We start from the raw sequence: 12,304 nt of genomic DNA, 5'->3' as shown, positions 1-12,304 counted from the left end.
ATTGTTTAAAATTAATATAACCTTATCTGCTAAGCCCCCTCGAACATCAACTGCTACACTAGACGGCCCAACACACCTATACGCCCCTCTTCAATCCTTCTCATCCATCCTTAGCAAATATTTACTTTAGCAACACATTGTCAAATCATGGACTAATTAGGTTTAATAGATTCGTCTCGCCGTTTAGCCTCCACTTATGTAATGAGTTTTGTAAATAGTCTACGTTTAATACTTCTAATTAGTATCTAAACATTTGATGTGACGGGTGCTAAAAATAAGCGGGAGAAACCAAACCAGGCCTAATTTGTGCATGCAGCTGACGCGGGTTGCCCAACATACATTTGTGGTACCACCAGAAGGTTTGGATAGTCACAAATATGGATGGGGGTAGACACCGAGATGCATCTAACATGAAGATCCTGACGCAGGATGGCGTAGTCTACATGGAAAGATAGTAACTAGTCAAGCATTAGAAAAATACTCGCTGTAATAAGAGTAGGACTCCCTTAGTCGTATCCAACATAACCAACCGCCCTGTAACCCTGCCCTTCGTGTATATAAGACGAGGCAGGGCCCCCTCCAAAGCAATTCAATACAACCAATGCAATGCAACACACAAGACATAGGGTATTACGCTATTCAGTGGTCCAAACCTGTCTAAATCGTGTGTTAGCGTTTACCTTCAAGTTCCTGATCTCGACGAGCCCCACCAACCAAAACATTACCTTGGACACCCCCTCGGTAGGTTGCTGGGTATAAACACCAATAGGAGCTGGAAAAAGTAGCTTCTCATGGTTCTGTGAAGTATTCTCTAATATGATTTTAAGAGTTTACGCTAGAGAATAAAAAAAATCACTTCTATCGTAGAATTAGCTCCCATAAAGAATCAAAATTAGATAGAGCTCTACTAAACGTACCCATACCCTTGGTTGCACTTTTTCCGGCTCAGTTGGAAGTCGGAGCTGCTTGGTCATAAGTGTGACAACTGACAAGCTCGACAATGATGACCTTTATTTAATGGTCATGCTTGATGAATGCTTGATTAAATACTTTATCATCCTTAGGTTGGACAAGAAATACAAGAACTAAACAAAAACACGAAAGCAAGGACCCATTACGGAAAAATAGCTAGGACATTGTTGATTAAATGGGTGCAACAGTGGTAATCTCAGAAAAATTTCATCATAGCAACTTATTGCAGTGCTTGGATCATGGTACATGATATGGATTTACAGCCCTTCAAACATACCTACAACCACGATAGAATAATCAATCTTGTTCCTTGTCTGAACTAGCCTAAGAAATTTACAGAGAAAAGAAGAGGAGAAATGGGGAGGCGCAGCAATTGTCATGACTTTGACTTCCGGGTGGCACCAATGATCGACCGGAAGGCTTCGGCTGTGCAGGGGATATGAAGGATTCCCTGCTGCTCATACCCGAATTCCTGCACCGCCAGATCAAGAAGCTGAAGGAAGTAGGGTTGCTTCAAGTGCTCCATATGCACGAGGATCTTCTCCCTCTCCTCCCCCTGCCCAATCAGAATTGGTACATACCCTCGTGGCACCCTATCCTTCCTAGCCATGCCCTCCTTTCTCTTCTCCCCCCTGTCACATAGAACTGATCTTCCTATCCCTGCGTTATATACAGCTCTGTTCCGTAATTGCATCACGTAAAGGCATACATGATTTGAATAAATTATTAGGCTGGCAGCAGCCTCCATCTGATAGAATACAGGGCCTGCAAATTTAAATCCTTGGAGTACGTTGCATATTTGTTTAAACGCAGGCACCATTGCAGATAAATCCCGTAGTTTTATTCTACGCGGCTCCTCTGTTTTATGCCAAGATTCTTCTGTTGGCTTGATGTTGACTTCGTCTTGTTGTGCCACCTGTCTTGCTCAATGTTGCCAATCACTTTTTGATGCTGTATTTTGAATGTTGAGTTGCTGGATTCAATAAGTCAACTGGTGTTTGAGGAGCTGCTTGATCAATGACAAGCACGCGAGGTCCTGGATGTCATTCTCCTTATGAGTGCATAATAGAAATAGATGTGATAGGGATGTACTATTTAATATCTATCACTTCTTTTATTATTTGAAGATACATTTGTTTTCCCTCATAATTGAGCTGATTTCGTGGCAAGCAAGCAGTTTGATAGAGTCCCCTTTTGGTTATGCTGAGTCAACATGATGATATTGGTATTTTGCGTGTATTATTGCAGCTACTTCCTCTACTGGTTTATGTCGTTGTGACGGCCTATTAGTTATGGGGGAACTGGAGATGGACTAAAGTGTCTTAGTCAACTCTGTAGTAACCTTTACTATAAGCTATTAAGCTTGGCTGTATATGATGCAATAAGCTATAGTGCAATTTGTCCCTTTGCAGTGTTGCCTGACATTATTTGTGGCCAATAACTTTCAGGTAAGTGTTAGTGTAGCTCTGACAATAAGAAGAAACTGTGAACTATCCAGCGTGTACCTGTCCATTGACTTATCCATTTGCTCGTGCAAACGGTTCGTGCAGAGCCCATGCTAGTAGCCTATTATATGAAAATATCGGTCGAGCCCGTAAAGATAGCGTGTGCGCGTGCGTCTATTTATAGAATTGAGTATGCGTGCCTGTATATGAGTATCCACATCCAGTGGCGGAGCCAGGATTTCTGGCTTGGGTATTCCCAACAGTAAAAGTCACAACACATGAAAAACTATGACAGTATAGACATAACCAAATCACCACTGATATAGAGGAAATGGTTCAACTATGCTACAAAATTAGGGCATAAAATTTGTATAACACATGAGGAAACGTGAGGAGATGGAGTCAGAGGCGATTTGCAAAACTCAGGATGGAAGATGAGTGTGTTGGCTAAATATTCAGACTAGAAACTTAGAAGCAACAGGATTTGGTCTAGCACAAACTATACATATGTACATACTCTACATCTAGTTGATCTTTTGCAAAATATGTTGGGCATTCCTGGGAATACCCAGGAATATACCTAGCTCCGCCCATGTCTACATCTATATTCTATTTTAAAAAGAATAAATAAGAAAAATAGGGGTGACATAAAAGAAAATACAAGTCATGAGACAAATGGGAAACATGGGAAGTAGGGTGGCATAAAAGAAAAAAAAAGGTATAAGGAAAATGGAAAAAAAGGAAAGTGGAAAGGAAGAAATGAAAAATAAGACATATGAGGTATATGATAATAGTTTAGCAAGCGTGATGAAGGAAAATGGAGGAAAATAGGGTGACATAAAAGAAAATAACAATATAGAAGATAAATGGAAAAAGGGAGAAGTGGAATGACATAAAACAAAAGAAAGTCTGAATGCAAACGGGAAAAAGGAAAGTGAAAATGAAGAAGAAAAAACAAGGCATATGGAGAATGTGTGCGTGGCACACTGAGCGGAACAAGCACCCACGTTCATAACACGACTGCAGCATTTTTTTGTTGCATCTATAACAAAAATTACGTAAAATAGCCAAATAGGTAAAAAAATCATCAAAGGATAATAAATTCAAAATTTAGGGACAATCGACGATATTAAGGCATAAATTATTTTTATCTATTTCTTCTTGATGATTTTGTTTCTTTTTAAATTCTTTTCAAATATTGGCATATAGACGATTTAGATTTGTCCTATGCAAAGATAAGATGGTATAACAAAAGCAATGTTCCTCGTAATTTCTACATTATCTAGCTATGTCCCTCCTGTTAAGTTTGAAGGAAGACACACCTATCACAGCTGCTCTCCTGACTTGGTGTACACGAAGTGGCTTCAGCTTTTGATGACAAGGTGAAGACGACCGCAAACTATGGCCCCGTTTGGTAGAGCTTCGGCTTCTCATAAAACGACTTCGGCTTCGGCTTCTTCGGTGGAGTGGCTTTTTTAGTGAAGCTGAAGCCGTTTTGCAAAACGTTTGGTAAAACGGCTTCTCAATGGCAATATATGTAATTTTATGATCACTTAATGCTTGGAGAGAGAGGAGAAGCCGGTGAAGCCACTTTTTTCGGCTTCTCCTCTGTAATGTAAGCCGTTTTGCGGCTTCTTCTCGACTTTGGTGGTGAAGCCGTTTTGAAATTGACCCTTTGGTAGGGCTTCACCAAAAATCGGTGGAGAAGCATTTTGAGAAGCCCTACCAAACGGGGCCTATAACTCACTGCTGCTTCGTTTCTTATATAAATGACAAAACAATCCTTCACTGAAGCAGAGTGAACCAACAGACGCTTCGTGCACTCCTCGAGCACCATGTCCGGTGGTACGGCACCACGGGTCGTCGTTGAGGACTACCGCGTGTAAAACATCAAAGCCGCGGTTGAATTGGTTGAACGCCGATGCCTCTTTCTGACCGGTGGCTGCATGTTTATATAGGCGAGGAAACTCCCCTCGCGTGGATTACAATCCTTGGCGGACAAGATATGCTAGTTACAAAGATTTATCTCTAACAGCCCCCTCAATCATAGCCGAGCGAGGTTAAGATTGTGCTTGGAGTTCTCCAGCTGTCGTACCGCAAGCGCTCGGCACGGCCGCTCCCGGCGCCCATCACTGGCTCGCCGAATTGGCCGACTTCGCCAAGGTGTTCGTCGCCGGCGAGTCGTCCGGCGCGAACATGTCCCACCACGTCGCGGTGAGGCGCGGGCCGGGCCAGCTCGCCCTTGACCCGCTGCGCATCACGGGGCACGTCCCGGCGACGCCTTTCTTCGGCGGCGCCGAGCCCACCGCGGCGGAGGCGGCGGCGCCCCCGCCCGGAGCGCCGTTCACGCCGGAGATGTCCGACAAGCTGTGGGGCCTGTCGCTCCCGGCCGGCGCGACCAGGGACCACCCGGCGGCGAATCCGTTCGGCCCGGACAGCCCGCGCCTGGAGCCGGTGGCGTTCCCGCCGGTGCTCGTCGTGTCGGCCGGCCGCGACATCCTCCACGAGCGCGTGCTGCGCTACGCGGCGGCGCTGGGGGAGATGGGGAAGCCGGTGGAGCTCGCCGTCCTCGAGGGGCAGGAGCACGCGTTCTTCTCCCGACAGCCGTGGAACGAGGCGGCCAACGAGCTGATCCGTGTCGTGAAGCACTTCGTCCACAGAGGCAACGGCGCCCAGTGCAACTAGTGTACTGTACAGATAGTTGGTGATTAGTCTAACAATAAATCTGTGTCCTTTTTGGTTAGTCTTGTTCTCGCTCGTTCTCTAGAACATGGCAATACAAAATGGATGGACTCAATCCCGTCTGAACTCGAATAAATCATCATACAAGTTCTAGCTAGTTGGCTAATTGGCTTTTTGGATTCGAATGAATCTTGTTACTTCCCTTCAAATCCATCCCATGCAAACATCCGAAAGAATGGGCCAAAATCTTAAGCCTGTCTTCTGGCCCACACTCACATATAAACCCAACCTAAACACTTACAAAGAAAGGTGGCGCTATTCCAGGAGTTGTGTTCCACTAGTACAGGGTCACCCCTCCCATTAGATATTGATGATGATGGTGTTCTACTAGTGATTGCCATGTTCCAGTAGTTTATCCTTGCTGCTCTTGTAGCATACAGCTCATGGCCTGTGGTTTATAAGTTCTCTCAATAGCCATTTGATAGTCCATGAATGAATAGAAAAAAAATAAGAAAACTGAAATAGAAATGAAAGGCTAACAAAATTGTAAGACAGTTCACATAGTGCAAAGAAGGAAAATCACTGAATAAAATGAGGAAATAATAAGAAAGAAATAAGACGGGCTACCGCAACGTGTCTTGGTATAACTGGGCCGAACATACAAACCGCCGGACTACCTTTCATGGTTGATCTGTCTCTCTCATGCCATCTAGCTAGCCACTCTGATGCCGCCACGTAGTCCAAGAAACACCAGCCAATCTTTGGCTGCTCCTCTGACTCTGAAACCGACCGTGGCGGACTTCACAAACACAGCACAACCACACGAGAAAACTGATGCAAGACGGCAAGTCACGGTTCGCGTGGCGCGTGCGTGCTGGCGTCCGTTCTGTGCGTGACGTGAGCGTCCGACGTGAGCGCGCAGCAAGAACCTTCATGGACTGCGTGCCTCACTTGCGGGTGTTGGGTACTCCTCCTAAACTTTAGCCTCCATCGCATCAAATGTTTAAATATTAATTAGAAATATTAAACGTGGACTATTTACAAAACTCATTATATAAGTGGAGGCTAAATAGCGAAACGAATCTATTAAGCCTAATTAGTCCATGATTTGACAATGTGTTGCTACGATAAATATTTGCTAATGATGGATTAATTAAGCTTAATAGATTCGTCTCGTCGTTTAGCCTCTATATGTGCAATTAGTTTTATAATTAACTTATATTTAGTCTTTCTAATTAGCCTCCGAATATTCGATGTGACACGGACTAAACTTTAGTTCGAGAAACCAAACACCCCGAGTTCTCAACTCAGAGAAAACCATCCTGTTATAAGGAGCCGAGGTCCATGTATGCAAATCGTCGATTGTCAGTTGGCGAGTCCGGGGAGAGCTGCAAGCAGTCTTCGGCATCCTCGATAGACGATCACCAATTCACGTCACCATCAGTCCATCACCATGTCCGGCGGCACAGCGCCGCGCGTCGTGGAGGACTTCTTCGGCGTGATCCAGCTCCTCAGCGACGGCTCCGTCGTCCGCGGCGACGAATCGACCATCATGCCGGCGGGAGGGCCGTTCCCGGACGTACCGAGCGTCCAGTGGAAGGACGCCGTGTACGACGCGGCTCGAGGCCTCAAGGTCCGCGTGTACAAGCCCTCGCCGCCGGCCGCCGGCGCCGAAGGGAAGCTCCCGGTGCTGGTGTACTTCCACGGAGGCGGCTACTGCGTCGGCGCCTACGACCAGCCCATGTTCCACTCCTTCTGCCAGCGCTTCGCCGCCGAGCTCCCCGCCGTTGTGCTCTCCGTCCAGTACCGCCTCGCCCCCGAGCACCGCCTCCCCGCGGCCATCGAAGATGCCGCGACATTCTTCTCCTGGCTGCGCGACGGCGCCGAGCCGTGGCTCGCCGAATCGGCCGACCTCTCCCGGACGTTCGTGTCCGGCGTGTCCGCCGGCGCCAACCTGGCCCACCACGTCGTCGTCCAGATCGCCTCCGGGCAGATCGTGCTCGGTCCGGTGCGCCTAGCCGGATACATCCTCTTCTCCGCGTTCTTCGGCAGCGACGAGCACACGGCGACGGAGTCCGATCCCCCCGCCGGCGTGTCCCTGACGGTCGAAATGTCCGACCAGCTCTGGCGCATGGCGCTTCCGGTGGGGGTCACCAGGGACCACCCGCTGGCGAACCCGTTCGCGCCGGGCAGCGCGAGGCTGGAGCCGCTGACGCTGCCGCCGGCGCTCGTCGTGGCGCCTGGCCGCGACGTGCTGTGTGGCCACGTGCTGCGCTACGCCGCGAGGCTCAAGGAGATGGGGAAGGCCGTGGAGCTCGCCGAGTTCGTGGGGGAACCACATGGCTTCTCCGTCATCAGACCGCGGAGCGAGGCGACGGAGGAGTTGATGGGAGTCTTGAAGCGGTTTGTGCACCACCATGCCGTGCTCAATTAGTCAACTGAACTGAAGGGGGTGATTAGTTGGTCTGTCGGGGCCATTGGTGGGCGCTCGTTCGTCGCTATCCGCTCGCAGCGAACGAACGCCCCCAGATACTGTTCATCTTCCTCCTCTCGTCTTCCTTCTTCCTCCCGCAGGCAGAGCTCCAATCCGACCTCCCACCGCCGCCGCCCCACGGACCGCCTCCCCTGTGTCTGACGGCATCTAAGGTTTTCGTAGGTCTGTTGGTGACTACAGTACGTAGTTGCTAGTCTTGCTAGTACTTTCCAAATGTACTCTTAACTATTCAGGTTATCATTCGAATCAAATCGTGTCCTAAATTTAAAACGGATGAATTATATTGAACTCTTATATTTGGTCGGTATTACACCTTATTCTATTTTCGACGTTTTTATCATGTAGGCATTTTTTTTTCCAAAATGAAGACACGTACGTTGATTTGGCTGTTCTCATGGTGGTGCTCCTGGAACCTCGCGGCAGCATCTCTCACACATGGGAGTACGATACCAGACTCTGGGAAAACGTAAATCTGGCACTTCCGGGATCCGATGCGAGTGTGACAAGATCACGTGAGCCACATGCGTCCACATGCTCGTGTCTTCGACCGGGAGGACGGGAACCTGCGGTCGTCTGTAGATTCAGCATTGCGGTTTCGTCTCCAGCTTTCTTTGGAACTTTGGATGTTGACTGGAACCAGCGACATTTGTTTTGTGTTTGCTGGGCTTGCAAAGCTCCTCCTTTACGTGGGCCGTTGCATGCGTGTTGGACTCCAGCGACGCAGCCTTGAACTCAAGGAATCGTCATCCACCCGAGACATACGTACCCTTTTTTCCCCTCTCCCTTTCTCTACTTCGTACCACATCGGCCTTTAAAATAGGTTTAGCAGCCATTATATGTCATCGTGCAACTACTGCAACCAGACCGCGTGGAAGGCGTGGTTAGCACAAACTCAAAATCATATGAAATATTGGGAAAATTCATGAAGCACACTAAATGATGTGCTTAGCCGTTTTGTTTTCGACCATTTTTTTTTTGTTTTCAAGAAACATTTGTCATCCAAGAGCTGTATTGGTATGGTTATTACTTATTAGCATCTTTTTTTAGGGAATTCGGAGCATCTCCACCTAGAAAACGTTTGGACGAATCTTGAAGCGGTTCGTGCACCAAGGTGGGCGCCGAGTTGAGAAACAGTGTTTGCAAGAGCAATTTTGGTTTCCAAATTTTCTAGGTGTAAAAAAAATTCGATGTATCAGCTATTCAGTTTGCTTTCAGGATAGAAGAATCAACGTACTCTAATGGCTGCTGGCACAGCAGCAGCAGTTTGCTTTCAGAATAAAATCGAATTCATGGCGCATTGGGGCCCTAAAAAGCCCATTGGGCAAACAAAAAAAGAAAAATTCATAGCCCATTGAAGAGCCTACCGTAGCCCAATTGCCCAACGGCTCCGTTCAGCCCCGTTCGCACGAAACACTGTAGCACAGCAGTACTGTAGCAGGGCAAAATTGGGAAAATAAACCCTTCAAAAAAATTGGAAAAATAAACCATTTCGTGCTCATCGCTTCATCCTCCTGGCCAGCGGCGCCAGCGCCCAGCGGCGGACATCAACGCCGACATTGTGAGCGATTCCTCCTCTTCCGCCGCGCTACTCCTGCTCTTCCTCCTCTTTCAATTCACTCAATTTTGTTTTATCTTTGCATTTTTCCTACTCGAGATGAATCTCTCCCATCTGACTGGAACCGTTCCACCTTACTGTGATATCATGCGTTTTGTTCACTAAGCAATCATGCGTTTATCTGGAAGAACAAACTCCTGATATCATGTTTGTACTTTCATCTTTTTCTGCTCTTCCCAGTGGTACATTCTGAAAAGCTACTCAGGCCGTGAGCGCTCGGGAAAGTGTTCGTATTGGGTCTCCGTTCATTAATCCCAGCCGCTAGAAATGGATCGGACGGCTTTGCGTACCCCTAGGGTGGACGGTAAATGAAATACCGTCCACCCCCGGTCGCCGCGACCCCTCCCGCTGGCGAGGCAGAACCAGTGGTGTAACTGGAGAGAAAATTAAAGGGGCCAGACAAACATTTGCTGGTTTAAGAATTTTGATAATTTGTCCTAATTTTTGGTTGTCCGCCTAAGTATACAATAGGTAGCTATGACTATAATAGTTAATTATGCAACGGCAATACACAAAAGTAAATAGTTTGCAAAAGTGATCAATATACCTTATTCATTTCAATTTGACTGTGCAATTCTTCACTGTATTGAAATGATCAATAATCGAGTCATGACCTTCATTGCAATCTCACTCTCAATATAGAGTAGTCAAGCAATCTCTTAAAAATCCATCTTATATTTTGTTTCATAGCCTAATTTTAACCAATTTCATTGCAGAAAATACACGCTCTGTATGAAACTGGTAGAGTAAGAAAGGCTTTGGCCTAATTTCATAAAGAAAATCCTATGATATTATGAGACAAGAAATAAAATGAAAATAATTTAGGAGATGTACCGATATGGCTTAGGGAAATAGAGCTTGGTTACATTGATTTGAGTTGAAGGAGGAACATCAAAAGCAGGAGGGTCGCCGTGATGTTGCCTCCATTGCAGTCACGCAGCCACAGCCACCAGCTTGCCCATTATTAATGGCGCAATGGCAGTGCAAGATTCCGACCGTAGGCGGAAGGCGATCGGCGAGGATTTGGCGGCCTCGGCGCATCATGAGATTGGAATGAAACGTCACGTGATTAGGTACGTGACTAGGCGTCTGTGTGCGTACGTGCATTGTTGGGCACTAGGCAACAGTTGCTAAAATGCCAATTCGGCTTGACTCCTGCAGTTTTTAACCTGCTACGTGCTGATATGGTCTATGGGCTGAAAGTTAATAGATTTTTTTTTCTTTGTTGGGAGAGGTCATGGCCCGCGCCGGCCCCCCTCAGTTCCGCCGCTGCAGAACGCAGGATGAGGAACACCGGGAGCCTGGAACTCTGTAGGAAGGCCGGACGTCGGACGACGCCGCAACCACGGAGCAGTATCGCTCGCGGTAGGCCAAGGGGTAGCCACCACGACAGCGCCGGCGGCCAGGGCGCCGCCCGCGGCTTCCTCACGAGGACCATGGCCGTCACCGTCGCCTGCATCTGCTGGTCGGGCTTCTTCGTTCTCCAGTCCAGCACGCTTGAAAGCTCGCCCGCGGACCTGTCGCTGACGGCGCTCATCTGCCTCATGGTCATGGGCTCGCTGATTAGCGGCGCCGTCGCTCTCGTCGTCGAGAAGCGCCGCAGCACCCAGGCCTGGGTAATCGGCTTCGTCACCGCTGCTCGGGACTCGGGGACTCCATCCATTCGAGGGGGCACGGCTGGCAGAGCAGAGCAGAGCAGCGACGGTGGGGGTAGGGATTTGTGCTTCTGGTAGGGACGGAAGGCAGCGGTGAAGGGCCTATCAACGAGCCAAGGGGGTGCTTCGCAAAATACATGTTTTGTCTATTTGCGTATGTTTGGATCGCGATTATTATCCAACTTAGGAGGTTTATGTAAATATTAGGGGTATATTTGCATATAATCGGATCGAGACTATTGATCGCGATCAAATAAGGGTGCTATTTGTAAAATATTGAGGGTGTTTTTGCAAGTATTCCTGCCAGCGACATGGCACGGAGCGCGGGGGTGGCGCGGCCGACGAGCGCGGAGCGCGGGGCGAGGGCGGGGCGGCGAGGCCCGCGAGAGCAGGCACGGCGCGGGGTGGCGCGGCCGACGAGCGCGGGGCGAGGGCGGGGCGGCGTGGCCCGCGAGAGCAGGCACGGGGCCGGCGAGCGCATGTTTTTTTTGCATGTTTTTTTAATCTCCTTGGGTATTCCAAAGGCATTATGGTGGACTGTGAGCCCTTTTCAGGACAAGATCCCCTGCAGTTTTTCTTAAACACTCTACTTACCAACCCATGCAATCATCTGAAGATTGCATATACCGTCATAAAGTGGTTCAGAGTGGTATTGATTATGAACTGCTTCTATGGAAAAAAATTTGCTGTTCCCCCTTATTTCAGAAATGATTTTGGAATTATGGAACATATCTTTGGTTGGTTGTGAGGCGATGTGATGCTAATTCATTCCCTGAACTCTCGACGTAACGATCTTGAATTGGATAAAACTTCCTTTATCGAAAAAAAATCCATTCACTGAACTTGGCTTGCAAACAAAAGCCTAAGAACTTAGACGGAAGTACGGAACTGAAAGAAGTTGTTATGGAAGTATGTGTTGTCCTGCTACTATGTCTGAACAAGTATGAGGCTTAAGCATTCAAGTGACTCCAACTAGAATTTGATTTTTCATCACAAAAATAGATATAGGTTGCAAGGGGAGGCTGTCGTGATGAGTTTGGTGATGCAGCTGCTACTGAACTTGTTTGCTTCTTGTACACTAGGAATTGACGAGGTGTTGAGCTGTCGACTCATGACTCAATATTAACAGTGTACTCCAGTTGACAAATGGCTTGTTCACAAGAAGGCATGAGTGAAACAATGTCACAGAGCAGGAACCAAATGTTGTCCTCTTTACTATAGTCTGCTTGGACTAGAGGGATTTGGCAGGGGGTTTAGTTCAAATTTGTACTGAATCCCAGTTAAATCCACCAGAGAAAAATGACTGTCTGAAGCTGATCATCGTTCTTTACTTTCAGAGTAAACTTCCCACAGTCAATTACTACTACTGTTCAGTCAGAGCTTCAAGAATGATTACATAAAAAAAAACTAAGGGAATGGTTCGGACTGCTAGATGGGGTAT

The 12,304-nt window shown here is 47.6% G+C and overlaps 2 protein-coding genes across 3 annotated transcripts; both read left to right on the top strand.

The window, feature by feature from the left end:
- The first annotated feature begins 4,251 nt into the window (after nt 1-4,251).
- LOC101766959 (probable carboxylesterase 15) lies at nt 4,252-5,212 on the top strand. The gene has a single exon (XM_014805271.2). It carries the CDS (start codon nt 4,614-4,616, stop codon nt 5,100-5,102), a length of 489 nt encoding a protein of 162 aa, XP_014660757.1. The 5' UTR covers nt 4,252-4,613; the 3' UTR covers nt 5,103-5,212.
- Nucleotides 5,213-6,422: 1,210 nt separating this feature from the next.
- Nucleotides 6,423-8,605, top strand: LOC101764485 (probable carboxylesterase 15). Of its 2 annotated transcripts, XR_002677658.1 has the most exons (2): nt 6,423-7,755; nt 7,939-8,605. XR_002677658.1 is itself a non-coding variant. In XM_004968196.3 (1 exon), the coding sequence occupies exon 1, from the start codon at nt 6,553-6,555 to the stop codon at nt 7,531-7,533; it is 981 nt and encodes a 326-aa protein (XP_004968253.1). In that variant the 5' UTR covers nt 6,423-6,552; the 3' UTR covers nt 7,534-7,903. The 2 variants fall into 2 exon arrangements, 1 of the variants encoding a protein (XP_004968253.1); XM_004968196.3 differs by lacking the exon at nt 7,939-8,605 and having other exon boundaries at nt 6,423-7,903.
- Nucleotides 8,606-12,304: the final 3,699 nt, after the last annotated feature.

This window comes from Setaria italica, chromosome V, assembly GCF_000263155.2.
Source record: "Setaria italica strain Yugu1 chromosome V, Setaria_italica_v2.0, whole genome shotgun sequence".
Taxonomy (NCBI): domain Eukaryota; kingdom Viridiplantae; phylum Streptophyta; class Magnoliopsida; order Poales; family Poaceae; genus Setaria; species Setaria italica.
The sequence above is the reverse complement of the archived record's forward strand: the minus strand, read 5'-3'. Positions and strand labels throughout refer to the sequence as shown.